The following is a 21,909-nucleotide window of genomic DNA, read 5'->3' as shown; positions in this document are numbered from 1 at the left end:
ATTGAAAGTTCCATCAAGGAATGACCCATTAAGTCTAACGTAGGCTAATAGATGGTGTCACCCGCAACATTTCTATTATTGCACTTGGCCACATTAAAATATAAAAATCGGTGGTGGGGAACTGGGGATGCACCCCTTATCAATATAACATACGGATCCATGAATCCCTCCCCTCCTACGAAAAAGGGTGTGTTTGGCCACTTGCAGTTAAAACGGCACGCAATCAATCTCACATTGAATTTGTGACTGACGTCCGTTTGCGAAACAATACCGGCAAATACATTTGGCTTTGCTTTGCGCACTATGTCTGATTCTGCATGTATTATCAACAACGTCAAGTGATACTTGGCTCACGGTGCACAGAGAAAATCATTGATTTAGAACGACGCCCGGACTCCGGACTCAGACAAGACACCGAGGTCACCGGGACAATGGCAGGTAAGTGCGCTGCGCGCAGCCACGGCGCGCTGTCGGGGGTTAAACAAATGCGATTGTTTATAGGAAGGCCATTTAAATTCACATTGAATTGTCTAATATGTTTCACTGACTACCCTCTATAACATCAGGAGTCAACTCGATGTTCTAGTTTTTTGTCTGTGTTGAAAGCCTATGTTCTGTCATGATTTATCTAAATGGCAATACGCCTCTATATAACGAACAAAAAAATAATATGTGGGTGGTGATTATGACAACAAATGCAGCATGTTGAAAAAAGCAGTTCCCTCTTGCCTCTTATTTAGGCTATCAAAAAAAGCTGCTACATGATGAAAACAGATTGACGCAACTGGTATCTAGCAAATCAATTCTGTGCACATGCCAAAATGTTTTGTACGTTCACTTTTTTTGTCAAAACTTGTAAGATCCCACACAACAGACAGATCCCAAGGACTCAGAGCACAAGCTAGTGCCACACAGAAACTTCAACCTGATCACGGGGATCCACTCTCCAGAGGAAGTGGACAGGATCCAGAACTGGGAGACCCGAGACTCTGACGTATTTGCCATCACATATCCCAAGTCAGGTGAGGTGAAGATCTTGTGAGAACTGACCAATCTTGAAGCCTATAAGGCTTGCCTGTTATCTTGCAGCCCACCGTCATGCAGTATAAGTTTAGCCCACTGATATGTACGATACAAGGGCAGCCAACCAGGGGCGAATCTAGGTTCCCACTTTTGGGGGGGGCTAAGCCCCTAAATAAAACGTATTATTTTTCCTGTGACCCAGCAAAACTAGGGGGGTCTGGAGGCAAAATAAAAATTTTAATAGTGTCTTTTAGTGGGTTTTAGGAAGAGAAATTGACACTTTTAGATTTAAAATATGAAAGAAAAAAAACGTAGAAAAACATTTGGGGGGGCCAATGAACGTTTTGGGGGGGGGGGGCTCAAAATAGGGCTAGATACACCCATGCAGCCAACTGAAATGTAATTTAAGACTAAAACCCAAACGTGGAGCAAAATGTTAGTCTACTCCCAATCAGCAAACTCAGTTTTTTGTATTTTTAGAAAGAATGGCATATATTATTTTTTACTAGACAGTGGTGAAGTTGGAGAGGAAAACTGAACAGGAGAGAAGAGCTCAGATTGTAGCTAGGTAAAGAAAGGGATCTGAGGTGAAAGATGAGTCCCTTCACTGGTTACAGATACCTCCTTGTCTGTGAGCTGTTTGTTTGGATCCAGCGCTCGACTACACCAAAGGTAGATTAGTGTAGACTACACACGGGCAGATTCACTCCATAGGCGGAATGTAAAACGTCCTGTTTTCTTTTCTTTTATTATCTTCAGTAGGTCATCTATCTGTGCGACAGAGATCATGTCTCATCTGTAAACAGTCAGGTTTTGACATGGTGATGCTGAGACACCCAGTCAGTCGAATCTGTATTTAAAAGACTGGAGGGTAGAGAGTTTAGTTGAAACGGCACAGGAAAAGGGGCCCTTGATGGTCAGCTAGACTGGGAAAGCTGATCCCTGGATAACCTCTCTGCTCTGATCGCCAGGGACAATCTGGATGCAGCAAATTCTCCTCCTCATCCACTCCAAGGGCGATGTCACGGCAACCACTGGCCAGCTCAACTCTGACAGCGTCCCTTGGATCGAGCTGATGGGCAGCGAGAAGACGTTTGTCTGCGCCCCCTCCCCCAGGCTGCAAGTCTCCCACCTGCAGTACCAGTTCATGCCTCTACGGCTGAGACAGAAGAGGGGCAAGGTCTGTCATGTATTGGAGCAGAACTGGTCATATCTGAGTGAGGAGTATCATAATACTTAGAACCCTGGGCTTTGAGAGTAGAATATTGCTCCCTAAAATAGGATTTAATGATTTATCCAAAGAGAATACTAATTAATGAATAACAGATGTAAATACCACTGAAACACAATTTCAGTATTACTGCTTTATTTTAATTTTTTTACTTCCACCTGACTCATGCACCAGAAAAATGGGGGCATAGATATATTTTTTTCACACTGCAGTAATCCAGTATTTCTGCAGTGTTTCTAAGGTAGATGCTCCCCTTAATGTCATTGTGGACATGCTGGATATGCCATTAAACCTGCAGGCGTAGGGAGGAAAATCTTGTTTGAGCGTCATTAAGTACCCCTTAATGTTGATGCATGCTTTTGAAAGCTCTTGGGTCTGCTATACTGACAGCCTCTCCCTGACGGCCCTCCTGCAGGTGATCTATGTGGCCAGAAACCCTAAGGATGTTCTGGTCTCCTATTACCACTTCCACAAGTATGCCACTATGCTACAGACGCCAAAGAACTTCACTGAGTTCTTTGAGAATTTCATGGAGGGTAATGGTAAGAACAATGGGATTTACATGATAGGTTTGATTTCTGACAATGTGCGGTCCCTTTTGCTACTGCTGTGCATTTCCTTGTCTTAACTTGTGGATGATTTGGCAACTGCTGATTTGTTTCTGTGTATTGCAGTGTATGGGAACTGCTGGTTTGAGCACATCCAGACATGGTATTCTCACAGAGCAGAGATGAACTTCCTGTTCCTCAAGTATGAAGACATGGTCCAGGTACTGCAGCTACTAACCCCTACCCTAGTTAACCCTAAAACAGAACCCTGCAGCTTCTTTGTATGAGTATAGCTAACCAGGACAGTGTAACACAGCTTTATATGTAAAGCACCTTGAGCTACAATTCTTGTATGAAATGTTCAATATAAATAAAGTCTTACTTACTTACTCACTTACTTATACAGTCTGCATACAGCTAACCTCCGTGTGTATGTGTGTGTAGGACCTGAGGTCGGTTGTGCGGCAGATGTGTTTGTTCCTGGAGCAGGACCTGACGGAGGAGCAGGTGGGCAGGGTGGTGCAGAACAGCACCTTCAGCACCATGAAGCAGAACCCCCAGGCTAACTACAAGTGTGTGTCTGCCAGCCTACTGGACCACAGGGCGGGTACCTTCATGAGGAAAGGTATTGCTACAGGTCAAAGGTTGTCTGCTGAGGGTGTCGTGTAGGCATCCGACTCAGGCTAGTGAGCATGCTGGTCTAACTTATCATCGCTAACTGTAGCCTATGGATCATCATAGAAGCATACAAGTATATTTAACAAAGGCCCAATCCTCAACTTGCTCTTTCATATTCTCTGTATGCTAGGTACCATCGGAGACTGGAAGAACAACTTCACAGTAGCCCAGAATGAGAAGTTTAACCGTGTCTACCAGGAGAAGATGAAAGACTGGCCTCTCTCCTTTAAGTGGGACATCCATGATAACAGGACCGTGTGATGTCATCACTGTTGGACACAAAGTTGTTCAATGAGACTAGACATCTTTACTCAGTCTACAAATTATTTATCTATATATATCTATCTGTCTTGTATTAAAATTGCTTTACAGATTTTAAGTTCCCAATATGAATTTTATATTCACAATATGCACAGCTTTGTAATAATTACAAAATGGTATTTGGGATACGTACAATTTCTTTACTTTCACTCCTCAATGGACTTGCATTGTCTCTGTATATATTTTGTATATTATTGTAATGAATGTAAAATAATAATTAAAAAACAAATCACCTATAAATCCAGTTGGTTTAGTCATCACAATACCCATTCAATAGCCTGGCTGCCAGCCCAACTTCTCCCCACCCACAAAAAAATTTGGTCGGGAAGTTGGGTCTGGAGGGTCTCGTATTGGGAACAACTACATAAAACCAGGATCTGGGCGGACCAATGAAATTGCCAGGGCGGGCTTTATACGATGATGGACAGATGATCAACAGTAATGTAATCAACAGCGTCACGAAAGAGCCCTTGGGTTGAATTCGTTTTCAACAAATTACATATTACGTTGCTCTGATTGGTTGTAGGTCTATCCAATTGAGCGAAGAGGCATTTGTTTTACGAGTTCGGTTGAAACACGCTCCATAGTCACAGCCCAACGGAGAGTTTTCAGACTTATAGTCTGACTAGAATTATGAGTATGACTAGAATTATGAGTATGACAACGTCAGGCTACCCATTCAATACTTTTTGCAATTATTATTGCTCATTCTCTGCTGCCCTCTATGGACCAACCAGAGATTCTACAACTGTATGGTGATGGCATCTAGTCTATCATTTCAACACAGCACAAAGAGGACCACGGTGAACACAAATTTGTTGGATTTAATGACATCACGATTGAAACTATAATAAAGAGCTATATGAATGCCCTTTGAACTGAATTGAAGATGTGCGGCCAACCAATATGTGTGTTGGACTTCATGCAGTGCCAGCGGTGCCAACATCCGGCTGCAGCCGGCTGCCTTGAAGCTGAGAATGCTATTGGCTGCTTCAAGTCAGCCGGGCTGCAGATGGCTGCAGGCGACGCCGGCGCTGCATGAAGTCGAACGCACTTATTGTTAAAAGTTCATGTTGGGGGAAAGAAAACATGGGAAGGTCTGGGGGCAGGGTCACATGTCTCAGTTGCTTCCTGGGTTAGTCTTCATCACTGCCGAGTTCCAAGGGGTTAAAGTCAGGGTCGTCCTCATCCAGATCCAAATCATCAATGTCCTGGAAGAGTGACTCGTCCACCTCAACGTTGTTCCCAGCTGAAAAGATAGAGGGGCAGAGTTATACTACAGTAACACAACACAAACACACACACAAACATTAACATCCTTACAATCTTCAAGGAACTGTATATCCGATGTGTCAAGATTGTGGTCTGTCTCAAAGAGCTTTTTCCCTGGAGGAGGAAGGAAAACAGCAAGTCAGTTGGATGCCAGGTCAGTTTGTCGTTCTGACAGTGACGATCTCACGAAGACAGAATGACAGCTCTGCATCTGCACGTGGACCTGGGTCAGACACGCACCTGTGAGTTTGATCTTCCCTATCTGTTCCTCTTCCTTCTGACGTTTCTTCTTGAGTTCATTCATCTCCAACTCAAACCTGGCTTTCCATGCCAGAAAGTTCTCGATGGTGACCACCGTGCCTTGGAAGGCCACCTGTCCACCACACATACAGGGGCGCACACAGACACACAATACATTTAGTCATTAGTCAATAACAACGGTTATTACAGCTACTGTTATTATAAACACCATGCATCGTTCCAAGTAAAAGCCAAAACAGCTTAGTATGTTCATCTAATCAAATTTGAAACAGTTGTCATGTCAACCTTCTCAGCCTCCTCCGCCTCCGCATCCTTCCGTGACTGCTCCTCTTCCCGTCTGTGCTTTATCTGGTCAACGATTTCGTTGAGTTTCTCCTGGACAGCGTTCACCAGGGTGAAGATCATCACCATTCCAAGGTTCTCCTCTGCCTACAACATGGCCGTCAGAAGGAGGGGTGGTCAGTCTGGGAGACAGTCGAGACGACAGAGTGCCAGAAAAACAGACTTCTGTCCGCAGCAGTAAGGCCAGACAGAAACGGCTTGATAGAAGAGACAGGGAGGCAGACAGAATCAGCTTGACAGCTAAACAGACCTGCTGATTTAGGAAGGACAGGATCTCCTCTGTGTCTGAATCCTCCATGTTCTCCTGCGAGAAGATCTCCCAGAGAGGAGCCTCGTCTGGATACTTCTCAACATAGGTAAACTTCAGGGTCACTTCTACCACTGGGGTAGGAAAAGGAGGGAGTGAAATACGTCTAGTTATATCACATTCATAACCACCAGGCCTGCAAAACATACTTAAAAAAATACTGTCCTGCATGCCAGACACCGAGTTTACTTACTCTCATCGTTTTTCCCTGCATCTGACGTCACCGTGATGGTGAAACTCGTGGGTATCTCTGATAGCACTGCAGCAGGGCAGACAGACCACAGTTAACATTCACAATCGGGCAACACAGCGAGTTATAGGTTTGATAACTAACTTATTTAGCTGACTACCCAGTTAGACGGCTACATATGTTTTGAAGCAAGCACTTCTTGATTGCATGTGACAACTCGTAAACGTTACCAGCTATGCTAGCCTGCTAACCAGCAGCCGACACAGTCACTATTCAGCGCCCAAAGACGAAAAACAGACCTGTAAACGAATCCGGATAAATTGACTCAATAGCTTCCAGCTCGTTTCGCTGTTCTTCTGCGTAATCTGTCATTTTCTTCTATTTATCCATCAATTAGCTTCTTATATCACTCCAGAGAGCGGACGTGTGCGTTCTCTGCTCGATAAGGCCTACAAGTAATCTATTACATCGAGCATTATTTTGTTTTGTCTGACCATGAAACGACCCATCATTTGGCTATTAATTGTATCTCGTGATTAACCTACTTCCTTATTTTTTCTAACAAATCAGTGTTGAAACTTTACTAAACGAAACGAGTAACATTTTCTTTATCTGGTTTTAAAGTTTAAAGTTGTTCTGCAATCGACTATTTTGGCCTAGCAGTAAACATACTCTGAGCATTCCATTTCTGAAACGTGCTCCTTTTTCTGTGATAATGTCTAGGGCCTAGGATTGGTTGAGCTCAGTGCAAAAAGCAAAGAGACCAAAACAAGCAGGGGCCTGTTGCTGTAAACAGTAATAATTTAAACTGTGTATATATAGCACTGGGTAAAGCAGGTATACAGATTTTCTCAATTGCTAAAACACTAAAACCCATTGGCTGAACAAAGTTCTCAGTTGCCTGAACTCATGTAGTTAATTGTGGCCTGTTGTCAATAGCTAAACCATTTCACATGGTAAAACACAAATTGCAGATCTGACAATTTTTTTTTAGCAAAACTCTAAACACATTCACATTTTTTAAACACATTTTGCACATTAATGTACATGTCATCCATACTGGTAAACACACATGGCAACAATCAAATACAAATCGAGAAAACATGTAATTGACTAAACACAACCACTCAAAATAGATTTCACTTGTTTCAAATGATGTGACACAACCAATATAAGCCAGTTCAGAGAGCAAACAGGTTGTTGAAGGTGGGAAAACATTGCTTGTGATGTCGACAAAGTGCTCTGGCCTAACCCAGCCCAAAGACAAGAAGAAGCACATTGATCACGTTTTACTCCTTTGATTTTGTCCCTTTTGCTGTGGTATTGTATACTGCAGTACATTGCAATGTAGGCTGTATACTGTACAATGAACAAATTGTATGGCCCTGAACATTGTGCTTTCCATTTGTTACAGTACCAGTACTGACTGATCAATAGATTTTGACTGGTTGCAGGTTCATATCAACAAAGAACAAGAGTGAGTTGTGAGTAGTGAGATGCACATGTACAAGGAGGAGAAAGAACAATGAAATTGCAAAGAGCAAAGCAGAGTAGTAATTTCTGATCAATGGTGAGCTACTATGATAGAACATGTTTTTGTTCATCAAAAGACAAAGACGGATGAATAAGAAATTTGTTTTGAGTTTAGGACTACAATGTGTTTTCTATTTGTTGGTGTATTGTTTACTGACTGCTTGATAGTGTATATAATTTAGATCACTTTGTTTATGATTTGAGAGCAGTGTTTGATTTTGACCACAGATAAATCGGTTTGAGGCGAAGGTTTCATTTTGCAAGAGGATTCAGAGGTTTTGTAAAAAGTGCTTGAAGATTAGGTTTTGTGTTCTTAGAGTTTTTAGATAGTGGGTGAGTGTTTCAAGAAATGTGTTTTAGCAATTGAGAAAAACTGTAAATCTATGATACAGGCAATGGGTGGACCGTGGACATAAAAAATTGTGTCTTATGGGCCCAGGAAGTTCAAGAGGTTTTTGTTCTTGTCCAGACATGTTGAGGCACACCTGGTTTCACTCCGCTGGCAGGCGGCCGGTTGAAACAATCTCACTGTTTGTGTTTGATGCACACACACAAATAAACACAGTATCCATATGTAACATTGGTTTATGAAGAAGACGCATACTACGTAAATGTCTCAACAGGCCCCCTACTTGTGTCAGGCCCGCTACTTGTGTGTTTTACAGTTTTTCACCATTTCTAAAACACATTTCTGTAAACAGTCACCCATTTTCTCAAAACTCGAAAACACAAAACCTCATCTTCAAGCACAATTTACAAAACCTCTGAATCCTTTTGCGAAATGAAACTTTCGTATACAATACTAAAAGGGACAACAATCAAAGGAACAAAACATGTGATCAATGTGCTTCTTCTTGTCTTTGGGCTGGGTTAGGCCAGAGCACTTTGTCGACATCACATGTAATATTTTCCTACCTTCAAAAACCTGTTTGCTCTCTGAACTGGCTTATATTGGTTGTGTCACATCATTTTAAACAAGTGAATTCAATTTTGAGTGGTTGTGTTTTGTCAATTACATTTTTTCTGTATTTGTATTTGATTGTTGCCATTTGTGTTTACCTGTATGGATGACACGTGCATTAGAGTGCAGAATGTGTTTTGAGAATGAGAATGTGTTTGCAGTTTTGTTGAAAATGAGATCTGCAAATTGTGTTTTACCATATGAAATGGGAATTGACAACAGACAGGCACAATTAGCTACATGAGTTCAGGCAACTGAGAACTTTATTCAGCCAATGGGTTTTTAGTGTTTTAGCAATCGATACAAACTGTAATATATGCCCTTGATGAGCTCTAGACAGACAATCTTAGCATGCTCTTCTCCTAAAAGGTTCTGAACTAGATAGAAAATCAAGTGCCTGGAATTACTGTGATAAGTTTTATTTGTACGTGTCATACTGAAAGACTGCTTTCTAGAAACATGTTTGCATGCACAAAACATCCCTGTTTCTCTGTTTCCATTTGTCATCAAACATGACATGGAAAACAGGATTATCAAGCTTGGTTACGCCTTTCCAGAAACTTGTGTACAATGTTTATTTATACAAAAATAATATGAATAAATGAATAAAACATTTTGTACTTTAAATATGATGTTGTTCAATCTATATTATACCAATAGGAAAACAACCATCCAGGCAAATAAATAATTTATGAATGACATAGATGGACTGCCACAGAGACACAGAGGAGAGAAGCAGTGGTTAGACCAATCACAATCGAGATTACAGTAGAGAAAGATAGGACTAATGTGTCAGAGACCTAAAGACGTAATGGTCAATGTGTTGTTGTTGCAGTAGCTAGGTAGAATGTGATGTTAGGAGGTCTATGAAGCACACGTTTGTTTCCTGCTGGCAGACAGGATGGCATTGTTTCATCACTTCTGCAGTGACAACATTCTATGTTAATAACTGTGGTTTCCCTGGTAACACAGGGATTGGCCCTACTAGTACAGGGTGTTTTGCGAGAATTGTTTTCCTGGGCCATATATTCATAATGTTGGGCAACAATGAAAAAAGTGCACAGAAGTAATATGTGTTCATATGCATGTTGCTGGTGTTATTGGTCATCCTTCTTACAAAACAAGTTCTAATGTTGCTTGTTATGTGCCCAAGCACTAATGTTTTGTTTTGAAATCACACTTCCTATGCTTCCACATCTATCTTGCCCATGACTGGTCTGGTCTCCGAGGTGTAGTCTTTGTCCCTGCACTCCACATATCTCTGCAGGGTGCTGTAGCATTGCTCGCTGTCGGAGAAGGTGTACAAGGAGGATATCTGTTCCCATGCCTTGTGGTTGGGAAAAGGGAAGGCCTCCGGTTCCTGGTTCTCAAAGAAGCTCTTGAGGTTCCGATCGGCCAGCTTGGTGGCATAGTCTGTGGCGTAGGTATCGAACTGATCCCTCTCCTTTTCCATGTAGCGCTTCCAGAAGGTCAGCTGCAGGTAGCTGACCCTGGAGCGACAGTTGGTGCAACAGGTTCCTATCAGTCCGACTGAGGTTGCTGTGATAATGATGACCCATCCTAGAATCTGAGCACACACGCAAGCACACACATACACACACACACAGGCACACACACACATACAAACAAGCAGGAAGTCAAATATGTTAATAATGAGCATTGTTAGTCCTTCTGTAGTCAAAGTTATTACCCCGAAACAAGAATGTCTAAATGTCTATAAACAGAACAAAACACCAGTTTAATACTTAGGTGCTGTATTATATTGTATTATTTCATCATTATGTTGCCTTTTATCAGCTTGCAGCCGGCACACCCTGACATCTATGAAATGACACTGGTGACATTTCACAAACACACTGTGAAATAACAGGTATCAAGTGTCCAGGTGTCACAATACATAATTACTGGCTTCTCTCAGGCTGTTTGAACATCTATAGATGTTCCTGTCTGAGACTGTGTTAAACATCTATATAAGTATGCCTGACTCTGTGTCAAACATCTATAGAAGTATGCCTGACTCTGTATCTAAACATATACAGAAGTTCCCACCTGAGACTGTGCCCTGAACATCTGTAACAGCTCCAGACTTTCCTCGACGGGCAGATTGGACCGTCCGCAGGGCACGCGCGCCAGCTCCTCCCGGCACTTTGCGGTCTTGTTCTTACAGAATATGTCCACCACTATGTTCTCATCCAGGCCGCTGACAGCGCACTCGTAGAAGGTCCCATTGAGCAGAGCCACACACAGCCACATGACGGGTGCCACGCAAGCCCCGGTGAAGATGCTGGTGATCGCCCTCATGCAGCCAAGGCTGTTCCCCCGGGGACAGAGCTTCATGGGGTTCAGGCAGCAGCCGGTGAAGAGGCGCCACAGACGCGTGCTGAAGAACAGACCCAGCAGGAGCAGGACCAGCGCCGGGCTCATCAGGAAGGTCAGCCCGTAGGCAAAGTTCTGACTGTGGTTGCAGGGGCACTGGAAGGAGACCATGGAGAAGACCCTCTCCCCTCCAATGGTCAGGAGGGCCATGAAGCTGTAGCCTAAGGTGGCTTTCTGGTTCATGAAGAAACGCAGGACGGTCTGGAAGTTATCCATGTTGGCCGTGAGGCGGGTTGAAACACGATCCAGGGTGAAAAGAACTCAAGGAATGACCAATTGTTGAATAGAAATCTAGAGGTATTTGTCTTGTCAGGTTGGGAGGTAAGAGTGTAATTCTTAATTTCTAACTCCAACTGCCTCTCACCGTCTCACTTCAACTTACAAGAAAACAAACATCTGTCAACAGCCTCAGCCCCTCCCGTTCCCTTCTTTCCGATTTGTCTCTTTCAGATTCCCTCAGCTCCTCCCTTTCTCCCTGTCTCTCTATCTCCACGCCTCTGCTCTCCACCCATGTCCACGCAGGCTTTGTCTTTCTACACTTCCAAACCACTCCCTTATTCTCTTGACTTCCCTTTCTCTCCCTTCTGGTCCCTCCTTCTCTCCCCCCGGCTAACCCTACAGATTGTGACTCAGCAGATGGAGATCTTGCATTTCTGGTTTCCGGCTTCCAAATCATCAACAGCTGTGTTTTAACATTGGATTTGAGTCCAATGTTCTGGCAAAACACTGCTTTCAGTACATACCAAGTACATGCCACAAACAAAGAAACCACGGCACTATTACAAAGAAGAATGTAGATGTGTTACGGCAGCTGAGAACGTGCATTTACTGGGAGCAGTTTGATCTACATACAACACGCTGTTTCACTTAATTCAGTCATACACGTGCAGGCATGTGAATGTTGCACACATACACACACACCCACACACAGGAAGCAATCTGGAATACCACAAGAACTGCACTGTGCAGCATAAGTGAGCATTATGGAGAAGTGCTCTCTCCCCCCCCCTTCCAAAAGGCTTTAAGAGTATTGATTTGAGCAAAAGCTTTCATCCTAGCCTTCTATAACACTGGAATTGAAAGCCTCACAGTCGGGCCAGGCGCTAAGATGATGTTGGTTGCAGTTTTTACATTTTACTTCAGTTTCACAGGACAAAAATACAATCAGTGGAGTTGGACAACATGGAGTTTGAAGTGGGCTTCATCCAACCCAACCCAGCTCATTCATAAAGAATTCAGTGTTTTTTTCAGAGATAATGTAATTTAATGTCAGTATTTTTTTGCATTAGCATGGACAAGAACATGATGAGCAATGCTGTAAAGGTTAGTTTAACAATCATTTGTTTGGTGATTGTTAAGATATAACATGTCAGTTATAGTATGTGTAATACACACACTCTGTGGTTTAGCGCACACAGGAAGCAGGTCTGGGTTGCATTTCCTGATTGAAGCAAAGGTATGTGAAGTAGATAGGCTCAGGAAAGATTACAGATTTCACAATTGCTAAAACACTAAACCCCATTCTCTAAGTCAAATGTTCAGTGAACTAAATCAATTTGTCAAATCAGACATTGTTTTGGCAAAACTCTAAAAACATTCTCATTCACTAAACACATTTTGCACTGTGATGCACTTGTGCTGCAAAATGGTAAACACAGGCGGCATACACACATTGTTCACACTTATTTCTAATGGTGGTTTGGGGCGATGTCAGCTTTCACTGTCGTGTCCGTATACAAGAGTAGGTCAACATCAACCAGCATTCTTTACTGTAAATGTTTGCCTTCCACCATACAGCCCTTTTCTCAACCTAATTGAAGAGTTTTTCTTTGTGTAGGGTAAATCACCTACAGGCAACGGAATTGGCATTTGGTGACATAGGCGTGGAGTGTTTTCATGGCTAGATCCAGCACACCAGAGGGTTAATTACGTTTTTCTTTGTTCTTTGTTGACAGTACTAAGTTGTGATTGTTACTGTAACTCCAATCAAATGTACAGTATTTGTATAACCCTTTTTACAAGCAATGTCACAGAGGGCTTCACATACGCCGATAGAACTGGCCGTCAGCCAACCTTAACCCTCAAGGAAGACAGGGAAAAACTCCACAGAAAAACTCACTAGAGGAGAAAAAATTGAAGAAACCTTGGGAGGGGCAATTCAGTGAGGGATCCCCTCCTCCAGAGACAGTTGGTGAAAGAGAGGTGCAGAACACAGGCTAAACATAGTCAGACATCAGGAAAGTGTCAATGAGTGTTGAAACATCAAAATCCAGAGTTTCAAAATCCAAAATCCATTTTATTTATTGCTAGGTAAATGCATTTACTGTGTATAGATAAACACATTTTTCTTTACATGTAACTAGGCCTGGATGCTGTGTTCTCCATTTTTTTGTGTTGTGTCTATGTGTGTCTGTGTATAGCTCCATAGTGTTTATATATTGATTTGGTGTGTTTATGATCTGAAAGCATTGTTTGATTTTGAAAAAAAGTTACGTGGTTTAGGGGCGATTCTTTGATTTTGCCAGAAGGGTGAGAGGTTTTGGAAATTGAGTTTAAATATTTGGTTTTGTGTTTACAGTTTTGAGAAAATGGTTGACTGCTTCAAGAAATGTGTTTTAGCAATCGTGAAAATCTGTAAGCCACACAGGTGTAGAAAGAAACCTATCATTTTTTTGTTAGTTAATATGATTTGCTATTACCATCAAAATCCTCTGCATTCACAGCATCCTACCACCGTCCACAAAGTCCAGCACTCCTGGGGTGCTAGCATCAGGACCATCTGATTGGATGGACAAGGCCCTTTTCAGTTCCTCCTCTCTGTGCCCCAGGCAGTTATCCACATATTGGTGAAGCATGCTGTAGTAGTGGTCCCGGGTGCTGAAACGGTAAAAGTTGGAGATTTTCTGCCAGGCCTGGTTAGACGGGGTGGTGATGGGCTCTGGAGGCTGTGCCTGGAAGAAGCTCTTCAGGTTCCTCTGGGCCAGCTCTCGGGCGTGGCCTTCGGAGAAGGTCTCCAGCAGCGTGCACTCCTGCTGGGCGTAGGACTTCCAGAACCTCAGCTGCAGGTAGCTGACTGGGGAGTTGCACCTGGACACACAGGCCAGCAGCAGGCTGGACACCAGGATAGATGCAATCAGTAACCAACCCAAGATCTGAAACCAGAATACAATGTGGGGTTAGGGAGTGATAGAGAGAGATAGCAAGAGAGAGAGAGAGAGAGAGAGAGAGAGAGAGAGAGAGAGAGAGAGAGAGAGAGAGAGAGAGATAGAGGGAGAGAGAGAGAGAGAGGGAGAGAGAGAGTACCCAAGCAATTCCCTTGAGGAACGAGTGGTAGTGGAATGTGTTAGAGATGAGAGTAAGATGCAGAGAGACATTACTAGAGAGGGACCAATAAGTGAGATAAATACTGCCTACAGGGAGATCAGAGTTTTGAGTGAGGCATTCTGAATTGTGATTCTTCTAATGCAACATAAATTATGCTTGTTTTGTTCACAATGTACAGGCTACTTGCCACCTTGACATGTGGGACTCCAGTGAAGTAACACTGACTTCTTGTTTTGAGAAATTATCTAACAAAAAAATGACTTCCCATCCCCAGTCTCTTAGTTCTGCTTAATGCAATGTATAAGGGAAATGTAAATGACTTAGGCCAAGGCGCAAGTAGACATATTTGAGTTTAAAGATGGTAACAGACCACTTCTAGCCTACTCATGAATGAGAATTAAATAGAGACCCGGACTTAATTTAGCCTTACTTGCGACTCGGCACGAAGAATTGACAGCACCGCATCCTTGTCCGCAGATGGCACGGTACCCCCTTTACAAGGAAAGAGCGGCAGCTCTGCTGCGCACTGCTGGTGCTTCCCAAGGCACAGGTGATTGTTGAAAACCGTTATATTCACACCGGTCATGGCACATTCAAAGTAGTTGCCGTTCAGCAATGCAACTGCAATCCAACTGACAGGAGCGACCATGGCCTTCGTGGTGATCTGAAAGAGGACCACCCAAAACCCGCAAAGGTTTTTGCAGCGAAACCTTGATTTGCGGAGACATATTCCTGTGAACAACTTCCATGTCCTATTGCTGAGGCTGTAGCCTAAGACTAAAAGTGCCAAAGCAGGCACGAGGAGGAACACCATTCCATAAGAAAAGTTCCAGTCACTGCATGGGCACTTAAAAACCACACTCGAAAAAATCTGTTCCCCGCCAGCGGTGAACAAGGCAACAAATCCCAAACTCAAGCTTTCCTGCTGTTTTTGAGCAATGTTGAGGACCGTTTTGAATGTATCCATCTTGCTGGTTGCTTAAGATCTGTTGTGACAGTGAGTTGTGGGAAGCATGTTAAGAAGAAAATAGACTTTCAGTTCCGTTTCATGTTGTGCGTTTGCCTTCTTCCATGCGAGATGCTTGCCACAAGATTATGATTCATGCTGGGTCAAGTAGGCCTATACACGTCTGGAGACGCATTATGACATGTGTGACATTAACATAGCAGCAGCATTTTGATATTTTCTATTTTATGCCTTCCATGGAGCTATCTAAAGGGAACTATCTAGATTGGAGAACCACATGCAGTGACATCTTATGTTTTGGGTCTGGGGCCGTCCCCCTCCAGAACCTGTTATGGAACACAACGGCCGGTGGCACTTTTTGGCACGTTACGCGCTCGAGCACACCGATCTGTTTATAAAAACACAATGTGCGTGAACAGTGGATTGACTAAAGCAACCCTATGTTGCGCTAAATATCACTCGAATCATTTTCTACTTTTGGTCGGTGATTTGTCAAAATAGCCTTTCCCTACTCGATTATCGATAGCCATGTTGTAAAAAGTAATCGAGTCAGCTAAAGGTACGCGCGTAAAAGGTTTTGGGTGGCGCACGCTTCCCGGTAATCTGGCCTCCTAGAGCGGCATTGTCTTTTTTTTCTTCGACCTTTTATAGTCGAAGTATGCATAAATGTTTAAATTTTCCAGGCGTGCTCCTGCCAGGTTGACTCATATATACCTATTGTGACTGCATGGACATAAACATACTGGCCATTGGTGGAATAAAATACTTTCTCTTTTCCATTATGTATTTTCTGAAACTAGTTGGATAACTATGGATGTTAACGAAGGGCGGCGGAATGTGACAGCCCATAACCTACACAAGCATTCAAACATATATTGCATTTGAGAATCTATGGCTATAGATTTAGAATAAAGCATAATGTGTTAGTGTATTCTCTGCAGGATGATATTCAAACTATATTGTACCATCACTTTCTTGCTTATTTAGAATTTTGCAACGCTAAATTGTTTCACTAGAGGGCGACCACATATGCGAGGGACGAGGCGTGGTTGTGCCACCGACCGTTGTGTTCCATAAATAAACCGTATGCTGTGCAACAGGCTCTGGAGGGGGACGGCCCCAGACCCAAAACATAAGATGTCACTGTCTGTGATCGTCTTTTTCAGGTTCACGGCCAATCAGAGTCAGAGGAGGGGCGGGTCTCTTGGAGGAGAGTCGATTTGAAAGAATGGCGGAGGCAGCTCCAGATAATAAGAAGTAGCCTACACTTATAAAAGGAAGTAGGCTTGACATGCTCCAATACTGCACACTACTACTTCTGGTCCACTGATGTTATCATGTTCATGATGTTTACAAAGCATTTGTTCAATTTAATATTCAGCTATGACGATTTGACCACTTGAGTTGTGATATAGATAGACTGCAGTGCATCTGTTCACACTGATTTCAATAGCAGATATCTTTTTAAAATGTCAATCTTAATATTTTTATGAAAACATTTTTTAAGTTGTGATTTACCACCACTGACACATCATCGGGCCTGTGGTCATCGTGGCCCCCGCTGCGGCAGGCGTCCCTTATTTGAAGTTGTTCACAGGAAAATGTATCCGCAAATCAAAGTTTTGCTGCAAAAACTTTTGCGGGTTTTGGGTGGTCCTCTTTCAGATCACCACGAAGGCCATGGTCGCTCCTGTCAATTGGATTGCAGTCGCAATGCTGAACGGCAACTACTTTGAATGTGCCATGACCGGCGTGAATATAACGGTTTTGAACAATCATCTGTGGGAAGCACCAGCAGTGCGAGGCAGAGCTGCCGCTCTTTCCTTGTAAAGGGGGTAGCGTGCCATCCGTGGACAGGATGCGGTGCTGTCAGCTCTTTGAGTCGCAAGAAAGGCTAAATTAAATCCGGGTCTCTATTTAATTCTCATTCATGAATTGAATAGAAGTGTTTTTTAATGTCACGTGTCTCAGATCAAAGGAATGTTTACATGAGGGAAATATACTTCATGTGTATATGCAACCACTGTTGCAAGGCTGTTGAAACACTTGTGAGCGGATATGCTTAGCAGCGGCGGCAAATCTAGGTTCCCAATTTTGGGGGGGCTAAGCTCCTAGATGAAACCTATTATTTTTCCTGTGACCCAGCAAAACTAGGGGTCTGGGGGAATGCTCCCCCACAAGACATTTGTGAAAATATCATTTTAAATAGTGTCCTCTAGTGGGTGTTAGGAGGAGAAATTAACACATTTAGATATTAATATTATTATTTTTTATATAAAAAAAATTGGGGGAGGCTAATGAAACTTTTGGGGGGGCTCCAGCCCCAAAATAGGGCTAGAAACACCCATGCTTAGCAGGAAGCACGGGTCAGGTCATAACCCGGTTGTTCACAATGTTGAAACTGCCAGTGGCTTCACCACCACATGATCTGCTAAATACTGAACTCAAAGTGTGGAGATGGTCTCGGGCAGAGGAGCAGATGATTAAAAAACTATAAATGGCAATCCTATTTGACTTCAGATAGAGCAGGCCTCAAGTACAGCAATGGATTAGTATTTGCAGTATGTTAGTCTATGCATGTTTAATTTGACGGGCAACAGGCTGTGTAGTTTTAACTCCCTATATCAACACAACATTCAATTCAAGAAAGAAACTCTGCCCATGTTTTCACCAATTAAAATCTACTTGTTCAAACCTAACATATTGACTTGTTCCCAACATTAAGGGTTTGTCCTATGATAACTTAAAATCTGTTGATGTAAAAAAGGTTTGTACTATCTGATACAGTAACATCTGTTGACGTATGACGTTTTTCAATCAAGGTTGTTGAAGGTCACACCCACTATACTTGATTGCTGTGACTAGAAAAGCAGGTGAACTCTATTAGGCTGATACTCTGTAGTCAAGATAAGGAGGGCTATTTAAGGGGTAACTGCTTATGGTTTTCAGGGTTGGGCTTGTTCAGGTGTGCCTAATAGTTGTAGCAATGGTAAGTAAATGACATTAAGTTGTCTAAATGGCTCTCACCAGAGAATTTAACCACTCAAACGTTTCAACTTTAACCCCTTGCATATATTTTTTAAAACACACTCTTTCTTCAATCCACTGACAGAGGGAGTGCATTTCTGTTCACATCGGACAAGCGGGCGTCCAGATGGGCAACTCCTGCTGGGAGCTGTACTGTTTGGAGCATGGCTTCCTGCCAGATGGAACAGTGCATACATCCAACGCTGCCTCCCTGGCCGACACATCCTTCGGTACTTTCTTCACTGAAACCGGTACCGGGAAGTACGTCCCCAGAGCCATCTTTATTGATCTGGAGCCGTCGGTCGTGGGTGAGTCTGGAACGCTGCTGTGGGGGTGCCAGAGGCCATGTTTCCCTGATTAATCTCCTTTTTTAAATTAGCCATTTCCTCCACTCTGTTAATTGTTTCCTGGTATTTCTTATTAGATGAAGTACGAAATGGCGCCTATCGTCAGTTGTATCACCCTGAGCAACTGATCAGTGGCAAGGAGGACGCAGCTAACAACTATGCCCGCGGACACTACACCATCGGCAAGGAGATTGTGGAATCCGTCCTTGACAGGATGCGTAAAATGGTGAGAATCGCAATTGGATGTCGAGTTTCAAGTACATGTCCTCCAAATGGCTGAACTTTTATGAATTAATAATCCGTGTTTGTTCTGCATAGGCGGACCAGTGCACCGGACTGCAGGGCTTCCTCATCTTTCACAGCTTTGGCGGGGGGACCGGCTCTGGTTTCACCTCCTTGCTGATGGAGCGTCTGTCTGTGGACTACGGTAAGAAGTCCAAGCTGGAGTTCTCTGTGTACCCTGCCCCCCAGGTGTCCACAGCTGTGGTGGAGCCCTACAACTCCATCCTGACCACTCACACCACCCTGGAGCACTCGGACTGCTCCTTCATGGTGGACAATGAAGCCATCTTTGACATCTGCAAGCGCAACGTGGGGGTTGAGCGTCCCTCCTACACCAACCTCAACCGCCTGATTGCCCAGATTGTGTCCTCCATAACTGCCTCCCTGCGTTTTGACGGCGCCCTCAACGTGGACCTGACTGAGTTCCAGACCAACCTGGTGCCCTACCCCCGCATCCACTTCCCCCTGGTGACCTACGCCCCCATCATCTCAGCCGAGAGGGCCTACCACGAGCAGCTCTCCGTATCCGAGATCACCAACTCCTGCTTCGAGCCGGCCAACCAGATGGTGAAGTGTGACCCCAGGCGTGGCAAGTACATGGCCTGCTGCCTGCTCTACCGCGGGGACGTTGTCCCCAAGGATGTCAACGCCGCCATCGCTCACATCAAGACGAGGCGCTCCATCCAGTTTGTGGACTGGTGTCCCACAGGCTTCAAGGTGGGCATCAACTACCAGCCCCCCACTGTGGTTCCTGGAGGGGACCTGGCCAAGGTGCAGAGGGCCGTGTGCATGCTGAGCAACACCACCGCTATTGCCGAGGCTTGGAGCCGACTAGACCACAAGTTTGACCTGATGTATGCCAAGCGTGCGTTCGTGCACTGGTACGTAGGTGAGGGCATGGAGGAGGGCGAGTTTTCTGAGGCCAGGGAGGACATGGCTGCCCTGGAGAAGGACTATGAGGAGGTGGGGGCAGACTCTGGAGATGACTTTGAGGAGGAGGATGAATATTGAATCTGTTAGGCCTGCGTGCTGTAACCTGTATTAAAATATACTAAGCATTTACGTCGTCTTGGTGGTTTTGGCTCAAGGTGTACATAATTTTTAGGCCGCGAGGTGAACCCGGTTATCTTTTCATCCCGCTCCAGTCTGTCATCTACACAATCTGTAGCTCATAAAGAACGACTTGTGCTAAGCTACCAAAAAAAGTTTGTTGCTAAAATTGCAGTTGATTGTCGATGCGTTTGTTTTATGCAGAACTGGTTTCTTCAGTGCGTAATAGAACGTTGGTGGCACGGTTCGACACGTGATTGTTCTACACCAATAAGGTAGCTGCTTTTTGTCAACATGGATGGATATGGTTGGCAAATGGAGGATGGGAGCTTTCACGTCATCTGGATGACCAGAAATTGGGCCCTGACAGTTTTGCAAGTGATACAATGCGGCTGCAAAAGTGCATGAGGTGGATGTTCCTGTTTTTTGCTAGGACTGTTTCACAGACGTTGTTGTAATTGTGCTGAAACAAAAGAAACTGGAAGATAACTGAGGACTGACTGTGTACTTAATCTATAATTCCTTATTCTGCTTTATCATATTTCATACTTAAAGATTGTTTTTATGGTTGTGGTTGATCAGTGTGTTTATGGTTGTGGTTGATCAGTGTGTTTATTTGTGGAATGAATGAATTGAATGTTACAACGACATAAGTCTGTGCGACACACTCCTTGCAAAAAACAGGACCATCTGCCTGTCTCACAGGCACTTTTGCAGCCGCAGTGTATCAAATATATAAAACAGTCAGGGACCGAATTTCTGGTCATTCAGGTGACGTGAAAAAATCCCATCCTCTAATTGCCAACCATATCCATCCATGTTGACAAAAAGCAGCTACCATTTTGGTGTACAACGATCACGTGTCGAACCGTGCCACAAATCTTATTACGCTCTGAAGAAACTAGTGCATAAAACAAACGCATCGACAATCGACTGGAATTTTAGAGACTAACTTTTTTTTGTTGTAGCTTAGCACAATTAGTTCTTTTTTCGTGAGCTAAAGATTGTGTAAATGCAAGACACTGGAGGGGGAATCATTTTCTTAAAGACTTTCCGTGGTTCACCTTGCGGCCTATCTCTTGACATTGGAATGTAAAACCGAACACTTCCCTTTTTTTTGTCCTATACTCTGATCGTCAACCTGTCTGCAGATGGTACCGTCCTGCCTGGGATACTTGACACAGCAACCAATGTCCTACAAAAGTGAACATTGTTGCATTATGAAACTGGACCTCAGCACAATGAGGATAGGTGTAGCCGGTGGGTGGTGAAACTCAAGTATTTAATAAGCCATCCGCGCCAACAACTACCTAGCTTTTCTTTGGCATAGTTGGTAGTGGTGGCGCTTGGGAAGAAGGGAAGGCAGGGGTGTGGTAAGTTCGACTCCTGGTGGGAGCGGATAGTGCCTCTGACGGAACTTGCAAAACCACGTCGGTTACAAAGGCACGGGCTCTCTCAGATACTCAACACCGCATAGTCTGTCTGCTGATGAGCAATCCTCCGAGAAATTATACATTGGTCCTAATTCTAATTGGCACGTGACGCCGCTGAGCACATCGATCTGTTTATAAAACACCATGTGCATGGCAAAACAGTGGTCTGATTAAAGCAACCCTCTTTTCGAATAATTTTCTACTTTTGTTCAGTGATTTGTCAAAATAGTCTTTCCCTACTCGATTATCGATAGCCATGTTGTAAAAAGTAACCGTTATCAGCAAAAATAAATTAAGTCACGCGCGTAAAAAGTCGGACGTTTGGGTGGCGCACACTTCATGAAGTAATCTGGCCTCTTATAGAGCAGCATGATTTTTCTTCGACATTTTATATTGCATTTAAGTATGCATGCTTAAATGTTTAGGCTATATCAAG

General features: G+C 43.6%; 5 protein-coding genes across 6 annotated transcripts; 2 read left to right on the top strand and 3 right to left on the bottom strand.

The window, feature by feature from the left end:
- Window positions 1-202: 202 nt before the first annotated feature.
- On the top strand, window positions 203-4,143 carry LOC124467365 (amine sulfotransferase-like). Its single transcript, XM_047019642.1, has 7 exons — window positions 203-438; window positions 861-1,022; window positions 1,995-2,203; window positions 2,670-2,796; window positions 2,929-3,023; window positions 3,247-3,427; window positions 3,611-4,143. The coding sequence occupies exons 1-7, from the start codon at window positions 318-320 to the stop codon at window positions 3,739-3,741; spliced, it is 1,026 nt and encodes a 341-aa protein (XP_046875598.1). The 5' UTR covers window positions 203-317; the 3' UTR covers window positions 3,742-4,143.
- A 464-nt stretch (window positions 4,144-4,607) lies between these two features.
- On the bottom strand, window positions 4,608-6,658 carry rwdd1 (RWD domain containing 1). Its single transcript, XM_047019646.1, has 7 exons — window positions 6,473-6,658; window positions 6,177-6,242; window positions 5,927-6,057; window positions 5,620-5,763; window positions 5,314-5,446; window positions 5,125-5,187; window positions 4,608-5,050 (listed from the first exon to the last, which is right to left on the bottom strand). Exons 1-7 carry the CDS (start codon window positions 6,543-6,545, stop codon window positions 4,938-4,940), a joined length of 723 nt encoding a protein of 240 aa, XP_046875602.1. The 5' UTR covers window positions 6,546-6,658; the 3' UTR covers window positions 4,608-4,937.
- A 2,254-nt stretch (window positions 6,659-8,912) lies between these two features.
- LOC124467367 (calcium homeostasis modulator protein 5) lies at window positions 8,913-11,593 on the bottom strand. The gene is made up of 2 exons (XM_047019645.1): window positions 10,717-11,593; window positions 8,913-10,234 (listed from the first exon to the last, which is right to left on the bottom strand). Exons 1-2 carry the CDS (start codon window positions 11,257-11,259, stop codon window positions 9,851-9,853), a joined length of 927 nt encoding a protein of 308 aa, XP_046875601.1. The 5' UTR covers window positions 11,260-11,593; the 3' UTR covers window positions 8,913-9,850.
- A 451-nt stretch (window positions 11,594-12,044) lies between these two features.
- Window positions 12,045-20,041, top strand: LOC124467363 (tubulin alpha-8 chain-like). 2 transcript variants are annotated; one of them, XM_047019637.1, is made up of 4 exons: window positions 12,045-12,366; window positions 18,447-18,669; window positions 18,786-18,934; window positions 19,027-20,041. In XM_047019637.1, the coding sequence occupies exons 1-4, from the start codon at window positions 12,310-12,312 to the stop codon at window positions 19,999-20,001; spliced, it is 1,404 nt and encodes a 467-aa protein (XP_046875593.1). In that variant the 5' UTR covers window positions 12,045-12,309; the 3' UTR covers window positions 20,002-20,041. The 2 variants fall into 2 exon arrangements, with proteins under 2 accessions (XP_046875593.1, XP_046875594.1); XM_047019638.1 differs by lacking the exon at window positions 12,045-12,366 and adding an exon at window positions 17,630-18,323.
- calhm6 (calcium homeostasis modulator family member 6) lies at window positions 12,174-16,410 on the bottom strand. The gene is made up of 2 exons (XM_047019644.1): window positions 14,798-16,410; window positions 12,174-14,195 (listed from the first exon to the last, which is right to left on the bottom strand). Exons 1-2 carry the CDS (start codon window positions 15,332-15,334, stop codon window positions 13,761-13,763), a joined length of 972 nt encoding a protein of 323 aa, XP_046875600.1. The 5' UTR covers window positions 15,335-16,410; the 3' UTR covers window positions 12,174-13,760.
- Window positions 20,042-21,909: the final 1,868 nt, after the last annotated feature.

The sequence above is a fragment of the Hypomesus transpacificus genome, chromosome 4 (assembly GCF_021917145.1).
Source record: "Hypomesus transpacificus isolate Combined female chromosome 4, fHypTra1, whole genome shotgun sequence".
Lineage (NCBI taxonomy): Eukaryota > Metazoa > Chordata > Actinopteri > Osmeriformes > Osmeridae > Hypomesus > Hypomesus transpacificus.
This window is presented reverse-complemented; position numbering and strand designations above follow the sequence as displayed.